An 18,537-nucleotide genomic window follows, 5' to 3' on the forward strand; every position below is an offset into this window, starting at 1 on the left:
TAGAACCATGTTCAAATTGATATAAAATGACTGTGGTACTAAAGTATCTCAAATAAACAATTGTGACATCCTTACAATGGCCTATCTATTTGAAAAAGGTGGGGTGGGGGGAGTGGATATTTTGTATTGTTATGTACTGTCACTTATATTTCCTGTAGCCTACTTTATTCATTTTGTAATTCAAATGTTTATTAATTTTTAAAGTGGTAATCCAACAACATTATAAAACAGCCAGTCCAAGAAATATATTTTAATGTAAATTATTTTCTTCGCCCATTGTTTTGGAATTGGCAGTGTAGAGTATCCATTCAAAGAGTGTCCATGCCATCATTGAATTTGAAATTGGAGATGGAGGGAGGGAGAACACATACATAAAATACATGAGGATGATATGCATGCAGCCTCACTTTGCATCAATTAGGCCAACATATTATTAACAAAATAAATACAATGTGCAAGTGTATTGACTATAGATTATTTTACTGATTGTAGCTAGACGCGCGCGTGTGCACACACACACACACACACACACACACACACACACACACACACACACACACGTGTACAAACACACACACACACACACACACACACACGTTGGTTCCCCTGGGGGATCAAACCTTCCACGAAGCCTACATGCCACTGATGCCAGGTCATATAACTCTATGGCCAGGTGAGGTAAGTCATTTAATTGCCTTTGGTTGGTCAAGTGGTTTCACCTGTGGTGCATGAGCGCAGGTGTCGATGTTCATGTTGAGCCGGAGGGAGGCGCCTGAATTTGATTTATTTTCAGCAGAGGTGAGAGAACGCCATAAAGTCTAATTGAAGGTTGAAGCCACGTCCACGTCTTCTCTCAACTGTTACCAGACGTTCAGCCTTTCAGGTGAGTTGACTAAAATATTTGGATATTTACATAGACGTAGCCTAAACTATTTTAAAATATAAAACAAAACTGAAACCTTATATTCAGGCTATACAATTCAGTGGAAAATGTAAGGTAGGCTACGTATTCAGGATGTGCTTTGAAGTTCCATGATGCTGGGTTAATTTCTGAATATGGTGTTTCTGCGGCTGACTGTAGGCTAAACTAGTTTAAAATTGGACTATGAGTTTGATGTCCAAGGTTTAGCCTAGAAACATAAGCGTGTCTACTATAACACTGAGATCCTGCACACAGGCCTACAATGGAATAGCGACTATAGCATTAGCGTGCATTTTATTGATGTAAGCATTCAGTAAGCTACTGCGGGATAAGAAGAAGAATCCTATTGGACCCTATTGGAAACAAGTGTAATGCTTAATTGGGTCGTCCACTCACAGTTAACAGCCTTTGTATTGAATTTGTGCTTGAAATGTACTGTAATTCTGCAGACTGTTAATACATTTATCAATCAATCAACTTGCCAGTGCAATGTCAGTATAGGCCATGCAGGTGAGACATGCATCTGCTCTTTCTGGAACTTCATTATAGGCTACAGTACAGAGAGTGGCTGCATTAGCTAATTTATGTACACTTTAAATAAAATGAACTAAGTAAAGTATAGGCCTAAGGCCCAGCCTTGGTCCCAAATCCTATTGTCTACCACCACTGTCCACTATCCATTAATGCATAATGCTTGCTCTGCGGGGGGCAGTGGCTATTGTGCACCGCCAGGACATGGACTTGGGAGTGATCTGACTCAGCTTTCCCTGTAGCTGCTTCTCATATATCTGTTACTAAAGGTCAACGGGTTTGTGTTGGTGGTCGTCTACTAACTGGACCAATTCAAATTGCCGTTGCATTTTATTTGGCATAAGGGCTTCAAAATGTAGGTTGAAGGGTGATGGAGACATGTGTACTTTTGAAGCATTTTTTTCTTGCACATTTTTTATATATTGCAATGTAATATTCTACTGCAGCTTGTGGTTTACAATAAACTGAGTATATTCCTCTAGGGTGTTAGTTTAGTTACCTCTATTCTACTGTAGTGGTCACTGGTTTTGTGTGATTGATGGGTGAATCTGCCCCTGGAATATTCTTTCCAGAACAGAAAATGGGTTCCCAGTTGGAAATGGCTATGGAAGGACTCATCAAAGTGTTTCACTCCTACTCTTCAAAAGAGGGTGATAAATACAAGCTGAGTAAATCAGAGCTGAAGAGTCTGTTGCAGGGGGAACTAGGTGACATAATGTGTGTAAGTATATACTTGTGCCAAAAAGTACACTTTTCACAATTTATTCCAGTCGTTCCCAAACTTTTTAATGTCAAGGACCCCCAAATTGACACTCATTAGCCTGCGGACCCCCACTTGAAAACATATGCCAAGGACCCCCCCATAAGAGAAGATTTATATGGCTCTAGCAGTGATTTTTATTTCAAGGGCCCCCCGCGCTTTGACCTGAATTAGGCTACGGACCCCCATTTTAATGGCATTTCTATCTATGGGACCCCAATGTATATTGTACAATAATTGTTAATTTAACTCTTGAGTGTGTACAAATGGAACCAACTGGACCCGGTAGGATCCATTTGTACACTTGAGTTACAGTCCCACAAGGGTCCATTTGGTTCCCAACTATCATTTAGCTGGGGTCCCCCTGGAGCTCCCTCAATGACCCGTGGGGGTCCCTGGACCCCACTTTGGGAACTACTGATTTATTCTTTGGGTACCTGCTTTGTGATATGCACACTTAACTTCGGGGTAATTGTTTTGTATAAACCACATGTGATTTGAAGATTGTCACTGTTGTCCACTGTATGGCTCAGGAAGTGAAAATGAATGTGACTGTTAATAAGCAAGACTATTGTATTTTCTGAATAGCACATACCATATTAACTTTATAACTTATTTTAGGCAAGCAAGGACCCATTGGTGGCGGAGAAGATTATGGCTGATCTGGATGAAAACCGAGATGGTGAAGTGGATTTTCAGGAGTTTGTCGTTCTGGTTGCTGCGCTGACTGTGGCCTGTAATGAATTCTTTGTAGAGCGTCTAAACAACTGATTGCCTACCCCAGCAGTGACCTCGGATGTCTTGTACATTACTGTATAGCCACAAAAGCACTGGAAAGAAATGAACAGCACTATTTTGATACTTGTTAATTATATTATGGACCTGAATGTTAAAATGGGTACATTTATATACACTGAAGATGGTAGAAGCCTGTCCTGTTTGAAAAGCAACTGGGGAAACTGAAATGTCTGTTTCCAAATATTTAGGTATTAATATACCCTCGTTTCCCTTAGCATCTAGTTGTTTCCCCTACAGCTTCAAGTATTAAATGAAACGTGTCTAACCAGAGCTTAATTAACTATGTTTTATTTTGTCATTGATCTGCATGAATTCCACTGTTTCAGAATAGGGACTTGTGGTGTAAAACGACTTGTTAAATGTAACATGGTTCCCACAGTGTTTAAAAGTACATTAAAGAAAATTGGTTAATTCATGCATATACAGAGGTTGTCTTAGATCTCATTTGGACAGAAATGTGAAAACGGCAACAAAGTGCAGTCAAACACTACTAAAAAAATCAATAAACATTATTGGAAAAATTCTTCATTAACACAGGTGAGGACTGAGGCGGCACTGAGTTTGAACAGAATCCACACCAAGGCTCTAATGCATTTTGATGCAACTTAAAACTGGCAACCAACAAGTCTTATTATTATTATGCTGTCGGGGGGCCATTTTTGGCACTCACCGACAACTCCCGATCAGACGCAAGATCAGGCTTTGATTGCAAAGGTTTTGCTCGCTGTGTGTGTGAAAGGCTCTTTCCCCAAAAAAAGTTCAGTTTCATGTGCAAACTTGAGTTTAGTAACTTGTGTGCTAGAAGGTAAATGCTCATCCCCGTTTCCTTGTGCAGACCACTTGACTCGGAAGTGCTTTTTAGGTCTACTTGCTTTCGTTCAATATTTGTAATATCAATAGCACTGTTTTATTAAAGAAAATGTTAAACATACAGCTCCTTCTCAAAAAATTTGAATATCATGCAAAAGTACATTTTCTTCCGTAATCTTCAAAAACTTAAACTTTGATATTTCATTGCACAAAGTGAAGTATTTAAAACCTTTTGTTTTAATCTTGATATACAGCTCATCAAAATCCTATCCAAAAATATATTTTAGAAGACCACAAAGATTTTCTTAATCGAGAAAATGTCGACTATGTGAGAAGTATATTGATGTATGCAGTCGGTACTTTGTCTGGGCTACTTTTGAACATTATTTCATCAATGGGGTGTGGCATGGAGGTGAATAGCCTGTGACACTGAGGTGTTATGGAAGCTGGTTGAGTCTTATGTCTCACACTTTCCTCTTGACAATACAATCTAGATTCTCTATGGGGTTCAGGTCAGGCTAGTTGGCTGGTCGGTTAAAATGCCAAATCGAGCTGGAGAGGAATATCAGAATCTCCATAAAGCTTGTCAACATACTGAAGCACATAGTACTCTAAAATCTCCTGGTATGTGTTGACTCCAGTGTCCAGTCAGTAATGATTTGGGGTGCCATGCCAACTGCTGGTGTTGGTCCACTGTGTTGTACCAAGTCCAGAATCAACACAGCCATCTATCAGGATATTTTAGAACACAGCTGATTTATTTTCTTTCCAGCTTGATTTGGCACAGTGCCAAAACTACTAGTAACTGGTGTAACGACCATGGTATTACTGGGCTTAACTGACCAGCCAACTGGCCTGACCTCACCCCCCAACCCCATAGAATCGTATTGTCAAGAGAAGGTTGAGACATAAGACTCAACAACACCCCACCTCCCCCAATCCCACACACAAACACCCCACAACTACATGCCCCTTATCATAGCAAACCTGCTCCATAATCACCTAATCATTCCACACAGACACCTCCATGCCATGCCCCATTGATGAAATACTTTGTTCAAAAATACCCAACCCATAACCAAAGACTGCATAGTGCATACATTAATAACTCTTCACAGTCTACATTTCTCGATTAAATATATATTGGTCTCGCAAAATATTTTGAGATAGGATTTTTAGATTTTCATGAGCTGTATGCACATAATCAAGATTAAAACAAAGTTTAATACTCATGGCAATGAATTGAGACAATATAAACAATAAATATACTATATATATTTTTAGAAGGAGCTGCAGTTGGTGTCTGTCCAACAGCCCACATTATACAAACACACAACCAAATCATCAATAAAATCCACTATGACTATTTTATAAACCCAGTAGGGGTGTAATCAAACATTGCCATCTGTGTCGCAAAACCAATCTGCACATTACATGCCTCCCCTTAACTCCAGATCATAACCCCCATACAAATACCACCTTCCTCGTTATTAGATGCTATTGGGTATCATAGAAACAAGTCTGGTGTAAATGCATCCGAGATTCATTGAAGATCCGATCAACCAAACCACTTCCGTAGGTTGGTCATAACATCCCTTTAGCATCTTGTATGGTTGAGCATGGAGCTACAATGGCAGTGGTTTAGGGTCCCATTTACATAACTGACAGACCATTTTCATTTGGGAATTGTAAGGTACTTGGGGTAAAAGCTGCCACCAAATCATGTTAGCATCTTGGTTAAGGTGGGATGGTACATGTCCTCCCCACATCCATACTGGGCTTCACTGCTACAAGCACAAGGTTCCGAGGAGAGAAGTTGGGGTCGAACAGAGGTACCAAATGACTCTGTATACCTAGATCAACAGAGAGAATGAAACACTAGTTATGACTGGACTTATTCCACATCAAAATAATGCACCAAAGCTCTGTACAGGCCCCATTAATGCACAATGTCCTGTTCAATACTACTGCAGTCGTCTTGGGTGGATTTATAGTATGATGTAACATAAGAATTGTCTGTCCCATAACTTCTAAGCAGAACATTCCTTGTACTTCTTGCAACTACAGAAAACAAAAAACTATTTGTTCCACAGTTTTTCATAACAGCCCTTGAGAGAGTATTAAACATCTTCTACAAAGGCTGTATGTAATTTAATTTGTTTGTCTCACAGGAGAAAAAAGGTTGCCACTGTTGGAAGAACAAAATGTCAAACTTTCCATATATTTATGGTCTTCTAGGTGTTTCAAAGGAGTATGAATACTGTGCTACATAAAATAAAACAGATCATACACCTTTAGTTCAACTTAGTAAAACATAATTAAATCACCTGATTATAGCTAAGATGTTTTTATCTCAGGGGTGTGCAAATTCCAAAAATGCAGCTTATTCTCGGATAAATCAAGAGCCATGATTCACACACACACACACACACACACACACACACACACACACACACACACACACACACACACACACACACACACACACACACACACACACACACACACACACACACACACACACACACACACACACACACACACACACACACACACACACACACACACACACACACACACACACACACACACACACACACACACACACACACACACACACACACACACACACACACACACACACACACACACACACACACACACACACACACACACACACACACACACACACACACACACACACACACACACACACACACACACACACACACACACACACACACAAGCCAGGATCGCAAACTCACTGCCCTTTTTCTGCCAGTCTGAAAATTCAACAGTTCATGCTGTTTACCACAATCTTACACTTTGTAACTCTTTGTAAGGCTATCTGCTTAACACCTCAACTGTAATTGTAACATCACTCACCCATCCACACGCTTACCATTCTCCTGCAAGTAGATCATCCTGTCCAGCAGTACCAATGTTTCCACCACCGGTGACAGCAACAGTGCCAGGCTAAAGTAGACCACAACCCTGCCCTCCTGCCTCAGCATGCTCTTCACACTGTCAGGGTCCAGGCTCGTCTCAGCAGGCAGACCCACACGGGGCAGTCCCAGACGGGCATACCTGAGTGCACATGGATGGAAGGGAAGGGAATAAATGTTTTAGGCCTGTTCTATGCCTTTACTTAGAAACAACTTAAATGTATTAATTTGTATTTGTTCCATACAAAACATTCTTAATTCATCACATGGTAAGTAAGGTGAACATTGTTGGACAAAAGATTATATTAAATCATTTATTACTATTAGTAATAATAATTAGTAATAGTAGTAGTAGTACAACAGAACAAAAATGTGGTGTACTGTAGTAGGTCTGACAGTAACTCACTCTGTAAACGATAATAAGTGGGCTTTCTTTACAGTCTGAACTCCTGCCCTGCGGAGTTCTGGCCTGGCACCTCTGATAATAGTCTCCAGGGTTGCCCGGTAACAGTGCGTCTTGAGCAACGCACTCTCCTCCCTCAACCTCTGTATGTAGTCCTCCATAGCATGACAAGCTCCCTCTCGTGCCTTGTAGGACAGCTCATGCCCCTGCAGCCCCCGTACCCAGGAGCTCATGGGGTAACCAAACTCTGAGTGAGACATCTCATTGGTTAATACAGGTTGAAGCGGAGGAGCTACCAGTCCTGGTGGGCTTGGATGTTCTTTGGTGGTGATTTTCATGTAGCAACAAGCCACGGACGTGATGCCACGTACATAAGGGCAGTTGACAAAATGGCGCAGTAGGGTGGCACTGAGGTCCCCGCAGGCATGGAGACCAGTCAGGATAAATTCTGTGTTCCGTTGTGCCTCTTCTACACGTCCGACACCTAATTGATATACAGGCGGGGGCGGGGCACATGGGTTGTAGCTACCTCTGGATGACTCCCCTACAACCTCCTCCTTGCACAAGCGCTTTGATAAGGCAGGGGAGCTAGACTGGTGTTTGGGTGATAAATGCGAGTCTGAAGGGGGCTTTACTGTATTGAAAGGAGTGTGTTTGCAATCATGAGATTCTGACTCTGTAGTTGGCACATGCTTTTGCACATGTTGCTCAGAGTCTCTTAGTCTCTTTTTACTGTATCCACATTCAGTTGGTTCTTCGCTGACACACTCAGTGTTACTGAGCTGCTTGATGAACATCTCCCATGATGCTTTGGGGTTTACCCAGCCAGCAACATGGCGTGGACAGGGACCAGGCACTGGCACCTGAGAAGAGCTTTTCTAAATAATACAGGAAAATAATTTATGTTAAAGGCATGGGATATTTTTTGTTTATAACACAGGTTTTTGTTTGTTTCTCTTTTATGAATGAACAGGTTAAATATTCAGATAGCAATAATTGCGAGTGTTGCAATAACAGGGGTCTCCTCGTCTGTTCATCTCTTTAAACAGGAAATACATTTTCAGGTGGGTTGCCAATTCATCCTATCAGGAAAGCGTATTTATCATCTTCAATTTTGTCTACTCATTTATTTGTGTCCAATCTCCACATCACATTTCATTTGTTTATCCTGTGTGAGTTCTTGCTCCTGATTGCAGAAAACGTGTGTTCGGACCTGAAAGTTTACTAAAGAGCTGGAGAGACAGGGAGATCAGACTCCTCATACTTTGCATAACCTGCCATAACTCCTTATACGTCCACATTGGAAACCAGTCTTTTAATATATTTGTATGTGTATATCCTGGGTTGAAGTTATAGTTATACTGTGTTTACTTGTATTTCTTTTACTAAAATAAAATCAAAGCTACCAAGTACCAACCTTTTTCCTCTTTTCCTTCTCCAAGACTGACAGCAGCTGTCCATCAAACTTGGATGCCATATCAACCAGCGCATGATCAGCTTCAATTGCAGTTACAGTTAGTCCAAGCCCAAAGGACAGGAAACGAGTCAGGTGGCCCTATAAGCAGAAGAATGGAGACTGTATGACATTGATGTCTTGCAGAGTGTTGCTATAAGGATGCTGCTGCCTGCTATAAGGATGCATGCATATAAACCACAGTATCATGTCACATACCAATCTAACAACAATAGTACAATACCTGTCCAGATCCTACATCCACCACATTTTTGCACTCAGTCTGATCACAGAGCTGTTTTACCATCTAGGGAAACAAATGACAGATCAACATTATTTTGAACAGCCTGATACACAACAGTCAATCAGCTTCAAAATGTCCTTGTAAAGCAGTGACTGTAACAAATATAAACATGTAATTACTGTGCCCAGCTTTTGAATCTCATGCTGCTTCTTAGGTTTGACATGCTTCCTGAATATATGCCCAAGCAATGAGCTTTGACACTGGTTTTCCAGGAACTCCTCGGGAATGCCCACTTGTCTGCTCTGCTCCTGCCTGACCACTCTGGGAAATGCCAGGGCATGTGCTGTAGCACGGAATGCCAAGAGTGAAAGTGGCCACACTGATGGGTATCTGTAATGACAGGATGATTCAAGGGACATAATCATCAACTACTGAAAGCTGTATTTATATTTGTGTTACAATAATGTTGCAAAGTCATACTACATGGTATAAATAAGTGTTTACACTCCTTGCTTTTGTGTTTTGGGAATGTCAACCATGTCAGTGAAATAAGTGTTGTGTTAGAGGAAAACAATAATTCTAAAAGGGCACAAAGAATATAATCAAACTGCTTCAACTAACATAGCTAAACTATAGCATCATTATTTTGAAGACCACCAACTACTACACTAGGTCGTCAAGTTCATCATGATACTACCTTCTGTCCCATGTTCTGTCCAGTAAAAGGTCCGCTATCTGTTGGGGTGTTAAGTCACCCAACACCTGCTGCCATCTGGTAGGCAACGTATCCCAAAGATCTTCACTGAAGAACTCCTATAAAAAAGGTACAGAAAAAAAACTATTGCTACTGTATAATGAATATGAATGGCCCACCTCAACAACCCAGATCAAGAGATTACTGTACTGAATCAAAATAGTTCACTTCTATTTTATACTTTTATAAGATAGAAGTGAACTATTTTCATTCAGTACGTATGACAAATCGAAAATCGCACATCAAGCTCAGATTTTGTCGCCGTTTTTGTTCGCATGACGCCAGTTTGAGAATTGTTTATTTGACAATGGCTTCAGGCTTCAGCCTTTCCATTGGGGGTCTGGTCTACAAAGCCAAAGGCTGGACCCTGTAAAAAATAAATAAGGATTGTCGGTAACGTACAATGATGTAGGAGTCACAGATGTAGCTGTATTTGGTCAGAAACGTGGTAATGTTTGCTGCCCACTGCTTCTGTCCCTCAAGTGCTGAAGACATTCCGTCGTCAGCTGCTTGCTTCCTTATCTTCAGTTATGTGACAGACACTGGGCACAATTACCTGAACATAAACCGCATAGTTCTACTTCTACTCATGTATACAACCAGAGTTGACATTGACAGGTACGCTTGTGAAAATGTGAGTTTATTATTTTGTAGATTTGTTTATGTTTAGCAGTTAGCAAAATGCGCTCGCGATAGTGACCGAGAGTATGCCGGCACTTGCCCGCCTTGCCAGGGACAGAGATGACTCTGGCCAGGGATAAGTCAACGACGTCACAAACCCAGAGCCGTTGTTTCGACATTGAGGGGGCAGAAAACAGTCTGGTTCGTGTAGTCGCGCGAGCCCATAGACTCCAGTGCATTCCGTAAACTCGTCTATGTAGAAGAGCCTCATACTGCCTGGCCCCATGAAGTGAACGGAGTTGTCGTAACTGTCTTAGACTCGATGGCATTGGCTCTGTGGAAAACTCGCGTTTATTTATGACATGATCACTGACTCATCCTTGATTCTTTGCGAGCAGCTTTGACCCGGAAGATGAAGTTTAATGTTGATCAAGGAAAAAACGCATGCTGTTGTTTACAGGTCTGACTGTTCATTGCTTTGTATTTCATTTTAATCCAATTATTATCGGACACTTTTCACCGTGAATGTTTTATAACGGCCATCCTGGCTTCGTTACCACAAACAATCCTGAAGCAAATATGTTTGAAGTAAAAAATGAGTCAAGGCAACTATAGGCAAGCAATAATAACCACTATAGCTTAGCACACTGCTTGTAGCGAGCTAATTAATCAATCTTAAAATTAGTTACATGGTCAACGGTGGACCCTCTTGTAAACAAGTGTAATGCTTTATGGTGTCGTCCACTCACAGTTAACAGTTTCTGTATTGAGTTGTGCTTGAAATGTACTGTAATCCTGCAAACTGTTATACATATTTACTTCAATCAATCAGACATCACATTTATAAACGTCTATTTAAATATATACTTTGTTTTATTTAATAGCGGGCTTAATACTGTCTGCTTTTTAAACCAGGTAGGCCTGTTAGCCCAGTTAACATGGGTTGGGTATAGACCTAGCCCCTTTCGGAACCCTGGTTTACCGTTTCTGAATTTTGGACGTCGGTACCCCAGGGTCCCTCTGTACTTATTCCACTCTCCATGGGAGACAGATGTACATAGCCTCCGTTCACACCGTGCTGCACTCCGCTTGAGTGTTGGTGAGATGTTTCAAAGATGCATAAAGCGGCTATAGGAGACCGCCGCAACGTGTATGAAATGGCATTAACCGCCGATGCCGTTATGTACTTTTTTTTTAAAGTTTTGGCTGCTCTGAAATTCTCACTTCCCATGTCCCGCCTCCCACGACACAACAGCATTATAAACATCCTGCATGTACGTGGTCCAATCAGGCACTAACTAGGACGCGCAGATCTCGTCTCGGTGCGGGAGGCGGTACAATGGGAAGTCAATAAGGAAGTGAGGAAGCGAGAATTTCAGAGCAGCCAAAACTTTAAAAAAAGATTAAAAATACTTAACGGCATCGGCGGTTAATGCCATTTCATACACGTTGCGGCGGTCTCCTATAGCCGCTTTATGCATCTTTGAAACATCTCACCAACACTCAAGCGGAGCGCAGCACGGCGTGAACGGAGGCTATGTACATTTGTCTCCCATGGAGAGTGGAATAAGTACTGAGGGACCCTACCGTCGGCCAAACTTCAGAAACGGTAAGGGTCCCGAAAGGGGCTAGGTATAGACCTAGAATGTCTGTGATCATTCATATACTGTACTTCGTAAATTCTGTATCACAGGCATAGATCCCTTCCATCCGCTCCTGGTTGAATTGAATTATGCGCGGCCTAAATGTGATAAATGAGTGAAATATGGTCCTCTAGTTTCATATCCATGTGAAAGTTCTGGCACAAAACGTGTATTTAGTGATAGTCAATTATCTAATTTTTTTCACGAGATGCACACGGACATCTTTCTCTTCGGGCAAAGGGGCCCGGAATGATCTGATCTGATTTGACCAATACTTCCTGTTGTTTACCGCAGACGTCATCACCAATAGGCCTATCTCACAGCCCGCTTTCCACGCCCACTTCCGGTAAATAGTGGTGTCTTTAACATGAGCATTTACAAGTTTTTTTCTCTGGAGAATCTAAGTACATTTTCTAATGTAAAAATGTGACAGACCAATATTATTATGAAGCAAACAAGATGGTAAATCAGGTCGAACAGATAGAACAAACCTTACCTTGAGAAAACAAAAGTTGTAGACTTCTTAAATTACCTCTGTTAACATGAAGCGTCTATGGAGTGACGTCACGCTATCACCACTAACCCCGAAAGGGGGCGTATTTAGGGGGGCGGGGAAATTCTGTGAGATAGGCTTATTGCCCAGGAAACACAAAAGTTTGGGTCACACAATTGGCAGGTGGTGTGATTAATTACCCAGCACCTATCGCAAGGCACCTGCCAATTGTGTGACCCAAACGTTTGTGTTTCCCTGGTCAATTGGTGATGACGTTTGTGGTGATCAGAGGAAGTTTTGATAATGAAGTCCAGCTGTCATTTCGGGCCCCTTTGCCCGTAGAGAAAGACGTCCGTGTGCATCTCGTGGAAAAGTGGAGATAATTGACTAAATACACGTTTTGTGCCAGAACTTTCACATGGATATGAAACTAGAGGACAAAATTTCACTACACGTTTTTGGAATTATTTGGGTGAGTACAAACGGAGCATTTATCACATTTAATGCTGCACATGTTGCACCCAACCAGAAATTAAGCAGCGTGTTCTATGGCTCCTGTATGTGGAATACTGTGCCAACTGTATGTAACAACAGGAGACATTCTAGGGCTAGGTTGGGTAGTAGTGCTATGCCTATGGGATCTGTAATAGCTGTTCAAATGGGTAGACTGTAAAATCCTCAGTGTGAATTTGTTACTCACAGCTAATTCAACTCGCAGTGTACAAATGTACATTTATACCACTTGTGTACATTTGTACACTTGAGTTACAAAATGGATAAATTAACACTTAAGATGTTGCTGTGGTTTACATTGCTTTTAAACCATGATGGGCCATGATGAGCACAAGCAGTTTTAGGGATTAAGTTAAGTTTCTTGCTCAGACAGGGATACTTGGGGCCGGGAAGTGGACCGGTGACTTTCTGATTACCACACTACCTACTAATCTACAGCTACCCCATTATGTTAATCTGTTCATTATACCTTCTTTTTTGTTTTCTTGCAGGTGGTGAAAGCCAGCTCCACAAATCTACAGATTAGGAATTATATATGTTTATCATAGAGGATATAATATGTAACTAGATCTACGTGGGCCTTGATTGGAAAGTGTGTTGAAGGAACAGTTTTCTCCTAGAATCTGACTTCATCCCGAAGCATTCATCGTCGGTTCATCGTGATAAGTTCATGTCTGACCTAAGGATCAATTTGGTGTCATCTGATGATGATGGCAAGCCCACCAAGATCAATACCATAATCAACTTAGTTTCCTCACATGATAATAAAAGTATACCACACAAATCATTAGGAAATGATAAACACCAGAAGTTTCTTCAAAAGAGGCAATTCTTGGAACGAAGGGGCCTCCTTAAAGACAAGCAGAACACAAACAAACACAAAAGGGGAAGGCCCTTGCCTGGCCACAGCAAGGAAGGGCACAGCCATCAAGGCCAACCACCATGGCAAAATGGAGCACTGCGTCCTCCACCCCCTAGTGCCACAAAAAGAAAAAACCCATTTCACACACACAGATTAGGCAGCGCCACAAGTTCTGACTCTCAGCCGTCTGCTTCGACTAACAGCCCTGCATCATTAACTGTCTCTGTAGCGAACACTGGCAACCCTGAGCAATCACAGAAAACCGTGAAGTTCAACTCAATGAAAGCAACAGCCTCTTTCTCCAGAGGATCAGGACCAATTGGAAACCCAGCAAAATATCTTGCCATAGACTGTGAGATGGTGGGCACTGGCCTAAAAGGTCGTGTCAGTCAGCTGGCACGCTGCAGTATAGTGTCCTATGAAGGAGATGTAATGTATGACAAGTTCATCAAACCGCCTGTGCCTGTTACTGACCTCCGCACTCGCTGGAGCGGCATCCGATGGCGTGACTTGGCTAAAGCTACTCCATACACGGATGCTAGGAAGGAGGTAAGAAGAAGCATGTCAAGATCTGAGATCTTTCAAAATAGTTTCATCTTGTGTTTTTTGACATGTCATTAGTACAGTAGTAATGAATGTGGTCATCTGTTTAATCAACTATTACATGTATGTCTGTAGATACTGAGGCTCATCACAGGGAAGGTGGTGATTGGCCATGCCATCCATAATGACTTCAAGGCCCTGAGCTACTTTCACCCCACTGCGCTTACCAGAGACACCTCCCGTATCCCTCTGCTCAACCAGAAGGCTGGCTTTGCTGACAAAGAGTGTGCCTCACTTAAGAGACTTACTAAGGCTATATTCAACCGTGACATCCAGGTAGGAGAAACGATGACTATACATCAATTCTTAAAGATATTAAGATTCTATTCTGTCAATTTATAGACAATAATGTGAACGTGAGTTCTGCACACTACTCTCCTTTATGAACTCTCCGTCACACCGGTCTTGACCTCTTGATTTTCCAGAGGTTAAAGAAAAATGGTTAGGAAAGGTAATGGGCAGTATCTTTTTTTACTATTCGGATCTACCCCTAGACTTAAAAGTTCATCACAGGTGTGACTCATTGCCTAAAATATACAAATCTACATCCAATTCATAACATCTATACCAACTCAAAATACATTTCACTTACTGTGTGTGTATCATTCATTTAATTTATTTCACCTTAGCTATTCAGAATAAACATCAATGAAAAAAGTATCACAAAGTGACAAAAGCCAGTTAAGCCATGGACTGGTTGCTTGATAAAAAAATCAACTTGAAATGACAAATCTGCACACCAAAATGCTGCTTCCATTGTGTTTATTTTTGAGTGGTGCAAACCACTCCAACAACCAGCTTTGTCTGTATCTATGTTTGTGTACCTGTGTACGTGTCCGTGTAAAGGTGAGCATGGTTACTATGGTTAGTGTGTGACGTCACTGACATAGCTGATCAGACTATATAAGACCTTGCACCACTCAGTTCACACGGGTGTGATTTTTTATTTATTAGTGATAAGTTAACGCTTCGAGCTGCAAGGTCGCGACTTAAAACAATAAACAATACAAATTTTAAAAATAAATACACGATGGGAGCAGAATACTGGTGTGCGGATTTATTATTTTATTTATTATTTCATATATATTTAGCAGTATAATAAATAAATGGATCGATAAAGAGGTTCTAAGAAATCAATGGTGTAGCACACGTGTTACGAAGTTTACCTCATTTTTTTTAAAGCGATTATTCTATTTTGAGGAGGATTCTTTTCTCCTCAGGTGGGTAAGATGGGCCATTCTTCTGTGGAGGATGCCAAAGCCACCATGGAGCTCTACAAAGTGGTGGAGGTGGAGTGGGAACGGAAATTAACCTCCGGATCATAGGTCGGTTAGTACCAGTACTTGAAGTGAAATGGTACTTACACTTCAAGATAATGTGGCCTAATTCATGCTTTGTCACTCAACAGTAGATGTTTAATGATTCAAAATCATACCTGTGTGAAGTGAGTGGTGCAACTCTGTGTGGGGGTCCCCGGAAGTTCCAGACCCACAGAAACGTGCCCAGGGTGCTGGCCCGCTGCCGGCGAGCCGCCTCGCGTCCGAAATGGTTGAGAAATGACAGAGTTACTGTGTGGGGGTCCCCAGGGGTCCCTCTACTGTACTGTACTGTCACACCCCAAATCATCATATATACAGTTAATATGTCTGTGTGTGTTAGGCTGCGCAACAGTGACACTTGGTGGTGAAAACCAACCAAATGCTATTATCGTGCTCGGACAGACAGACCCAGCCAGGGACAGACGGACCCAGCCAGGGACACACAAAGCTGTCTATAGGAGTGGTTGCACCACTCAAAAATTGGGTTATTTAACTTATTTTTGAAGAGCGACACTGTTGTGACAAAGCAAGAATTAGGCAGGTGCTGAGGCAGGTGATACAGTAAACAGGAGTACAGGACAGGGTGGTCTGGGGGTAAAACAGATTATTCTGCAATCCAGTTGAAAGCTTTGATTCCTGAAAACCATTGTATGCATTTTGTTATTTTGAGGGGTTCTTAATCATTAAAGTTAACAATAGGACAGGAATGGGTAGGGTAGTGTAGGAATGGGTCAAGTCTTCCATTTCCTGGCTGATATACCTGTTTGTGACCATCATATCAGTTTTTACAGTTTTCTTCTATCTCAGGGTTTGCATTGCATTTCTGTTGTGCTCTTGCCACTAGGGGGCAGTCTTAATATTTTCAGTCAAATGTAAACAAGCTCATTGGAATTGGAACAAATATTGACTGTGTTCCAGTTCGCTCATTTACTCTAGTGGACTACTTGGGGTGCCTTTTTTTTAGGGTGTTTCAAACCGCGATCCAAAAATGATTAACTGTAGTCTACACTACAACCTCCTCAGAATGCACATCAAAATGTAGTGAACAAATGATGTACACTACATTAGGCCAAATGCCCCATAATGCAAAGTGATTTTTTTTTAACGGGAAACAAATAAAGGTGGCACAACAAACAAACTTGACAGCAGTGAGGGAAACCAATATGTGCACCTTACTCATTTCACGTTGTTTCAGTTGATACTTCTTAGGGCGAGGTCGCTTCTCGCCTTTAGACGTCTTACTGGTAGTGTTACTTTTCATTACTGAAGATAAGGTTCATGGCTAACATCACTTTGTTGGGAACGATTTGTAACACAGCCTAGGTCTATGTTCATTGTTCAGTCATTGTTTAAACAGACGGCTTGTGTGACTTTTTATTTTATTTTAAAGAAAATCATGTTTTAAGCGTTGTTTATTGATTTGCATGTTTCATTTTTAACAATGTAAAAAAATCGTGATAAGTTCTAAAATGACATCAACCATTATATGAAGGAAAGTAGTTTTATACAATATATAAGTAGCCTACTTAATTTTGCACAAATTAACATGATTCAAGATGTAAAAGAAAACAAACCGGACACATTTTCTACTACTGCCAAGATCATTATGATTGCATGCTGTTGCTCCCTGAAATTCAACATTTAAACAATTTTATGAAAAGTTATTTTGATACAATCATATGATGGCTGATATCATTTGAACACAATATTACAGAACACCTTCCTTTCTAGCATTATGTTAAATTAAAACTTTGTGATTTTCACCCTAAATCGCATTGTGCATTCCGTAATCCGTACATATGATGTGAAACGGCACGGTTTGCGTTGTTTCGTGGACACATACAAAGAATATATAGGGTATTTTCTTTGACAACTATATTATCCATCTCCTCATCCGAACAATGGGATTTTGGCTGAAAATCAAAGTGTTCCTTTAATGTATTTGCACCTATATGGACTGTGGATGTGTGGACCAATGAAAGTGTGACTGTCATCAACAAAATGGCAAACGCAAAAGTAAGCCCCTACTTTGCAGGTGCTAGACACATAGCTATCATATTGATGCAGACTATCTTTAGGATATATCACCTACGGTAATTATTGCCAGTGTCTATGCAATCGCAATAAAAAATTACATTGTTGTTGATGTCTTTTTCTCAGAAACAGAAAAACAGAAAATCCTAAACCAATTTATCCACTTCAATTATTCATTAAACAAATGTTTCTCTTGAATATACTAAGACCTCCAAATTATTCATATTGTTAGTTATTGTCATATTTGGCTTGTCACAATTTAAAATGTGATGGGATGATCTGGACTAACGTAGTAGTGCAAACTGCAAACACATAAAGCTCCTTATTAAGACATTCTCTGGTTTCCTCCCTCTAGTCCAAAGAACCAGAGAGGAGCTCCCATTGCAGGACATAACGTGCACTTAAAATCATCCCAGGCGAAACTCATACCTTTCATCACAACTATACAAACTCAAAATACTCTTAAGATAGCTGATCATAATGCTTGATGAATACATTTTGGAACAGAATAAAGCGTGCAAATGAATTGAACATGAAATGATTACTAAAGTAAAGGCTATAGAGGGTATGTGCATGCTTAAAGTGAATGGCACATCAAGTGGCAAAGCAACATGCAAAGTGAGTTTAACATTGTTTAACGTTTAATGCAATCAGATAGGACCTTTCTGTTTGAATGTGTGGACTGTGAAGTCCAGAAAGTAGTTTTTTTGCCACTCAGTAGGCATTCCTGCATAACTTCCGGGTTTGATGATGTCACGCACATACCCTCTATACTACATTGTCACCCTTTACAAAGTGGTATAAGTGTTTGCTTGGCATGTAAGCCAGC

At 40.9% G+C, this 18,537-nt stretch overlaps 3 protein-coding genes across 6 annotated transcripts; 2 read left to right on the forward strand and 1 right to left on the reverse strand.

Moving 5' to 3' along the window:
- Positions 1–777: 777 nt before the first annotated feature.
- On the forward strand, positions 778–3,436 carry s100a1 (S100 calcium binding protein A1). The gene is made up of 3 exons (XM_079503149.1): positions 778–883; positions 2,026–2,174; positions 2,835–3,436. Exons 2-3 carry the CDS (start codon positions 2,034–2,036, stop codon positions 2,982–2,984), a joined length of 291 nt encoding a protein of 96 aa, XP_079359275.1. The 5' UTR covers positions 778–883; positions 2,026–2,033; the 3' UTR covers positions 2,985–3,436.
- Positions 3,437–5,322: 1,886 nt separating this feature from the next.
- On the reverse strand, positions 5,323–10,237 carry mettl25b (methyltransferase like 25B). Its single transcript, XM_079504450.1, has 8 exons — positions 10,023–10,237; positions 9,564–9,679; positions 9,046–9,256; positions 8,867–8,929; positions 8,587–8,724; positions 7,173–8,047; positions 6,724–6,908; positions 5,323–5,674 (listed from the first exon to the last, which is right to left on the reverse strand). The coding sequence occupies exons 1-8, from the start codon at positions 10,113–10,115 to the stop codon at positions 5,559–5,561; spliced, it is 1,797 nt and encodes a 598-aa protein (XP_079360576.1). The 5' UTR covers positions 10,116–10,237; the 3' UTR covers positions 5,323–5,558.
- On the forward strand, positions 10,116–17,815 carry isg20l2 (interferon stimulated exonuclease gene 20-like 2). Of its 4 annotated transcripts, none has more exons than XM_079504453.1 (5): positions 10,632–10,701; positions 13,382–14,301; positions 14,431–14,631; positions 15,576–15,680; positions 15,764–17,815. In XM_079504453.1, the coding sequence occupies exons 2-4, from the start codon at positions 13,561–13,563 to the stop codon at positions 15,678–15,680; spliced, it is 1,047 nt and encodes a 348-aa protein (XP_079360579.1). In that variant the 5' UTR covers positions 10,632–10,701; positions 13,382–13,560; the 3' UTR covers positions 15,764–17,815. The 4 variants fall into 4 exon arrangements, with proteins under 4 accessions (XP_079360578.1, XP_079360579.1, XP_079360580.1 ...); XM_079504454.1 differs by having other exon boundaries at positions 15,767–17,815; XM_079504452.1 differs by lacking the exon at positions 10,632–10,701 and adding an exon at positions 10,116–10,238 and having other exon boundaries at positions 15,576–17,815.
- Positions 17,816–18,537: the final 722 nt, after the last annotated feature.

Source organism: Electrona antarctica (genome assembly GCF_951216825.1).
Source record: "Electrona antarctica genome assembly, chromosome: 6".
NCBI classification, from domain to species: Eukaryota; Metazoa; Chordata; class Actinopteri; order Myctophiformes; family Myctophidae; genus Electrona; species Electrona antarctica.

What these genes read in the sequence shown, in the direction of transcription:
- s100a1 (XM_079503149.1), top strand. Translation starts at nt 2,034, where the DNA reads ATGGGTTCCCAGTTGGAAATGGCTATGGAAGGACTCATCAAAGTGTTT. An exon ending in AACTAGGTGACATAATGTGT is followed by an intron (nt 2,175 to 2,834) that starts GTAAGTATATAC and finishes AACTTATTTTAG; the next exon opens with GCAAGCAAGGACCCATTGGT.
- isg20l2 (XM_079504452.1), top strand. Translation starts at nt 13,561, where the DNA reads ATGTCTGACCTAAGGATCAATTTGGTGTCATCTGATGATGATGGCAAG. An exon ending in ACACGGATGCTAGGAAGGAG is followed by an intron (nt 14,302 to 14,430) that starts GTAAGAAGAAGC and finishes GTATGTCTGTAG; the next exon opens with ATACTGAGGCTCATCACAGG. An exon ending in TATTCAACCGTGACATCCAG is followed by an intron (nt 14,632 to 15,575) that starts GTAGGAGAAACG and finishes TTTTCTCCTCAG; the next exon opens with GTGGGTAAGATGGGCCATTC.
- mettl25b (XM_079504450.1), bottom strand. Translation starts at nt 10,115, where the DNA reads ATGTCTTCAGCACTTGAGGGACAGAAGCAGTGGGCAGCAAACATTACC. An exon ending in AGATTCAAAAGCTGGGCACA is followed by an intron (nt 8,930 to 9,045) that starts GTAATTACATGT and finishes TTGTTTCCCTAG; the next exon opens with ATGGTAAAACAGCTCTGTGA. An exon ending in CACTTATTATCGTTTACAGA is followed by an intron (nt 6,909 to 7,172) that starts GTGAGTTACTGT and finishes ATGTGCACTCAG; the next exon opens with GTATGCCCGTCTGGGACTGC.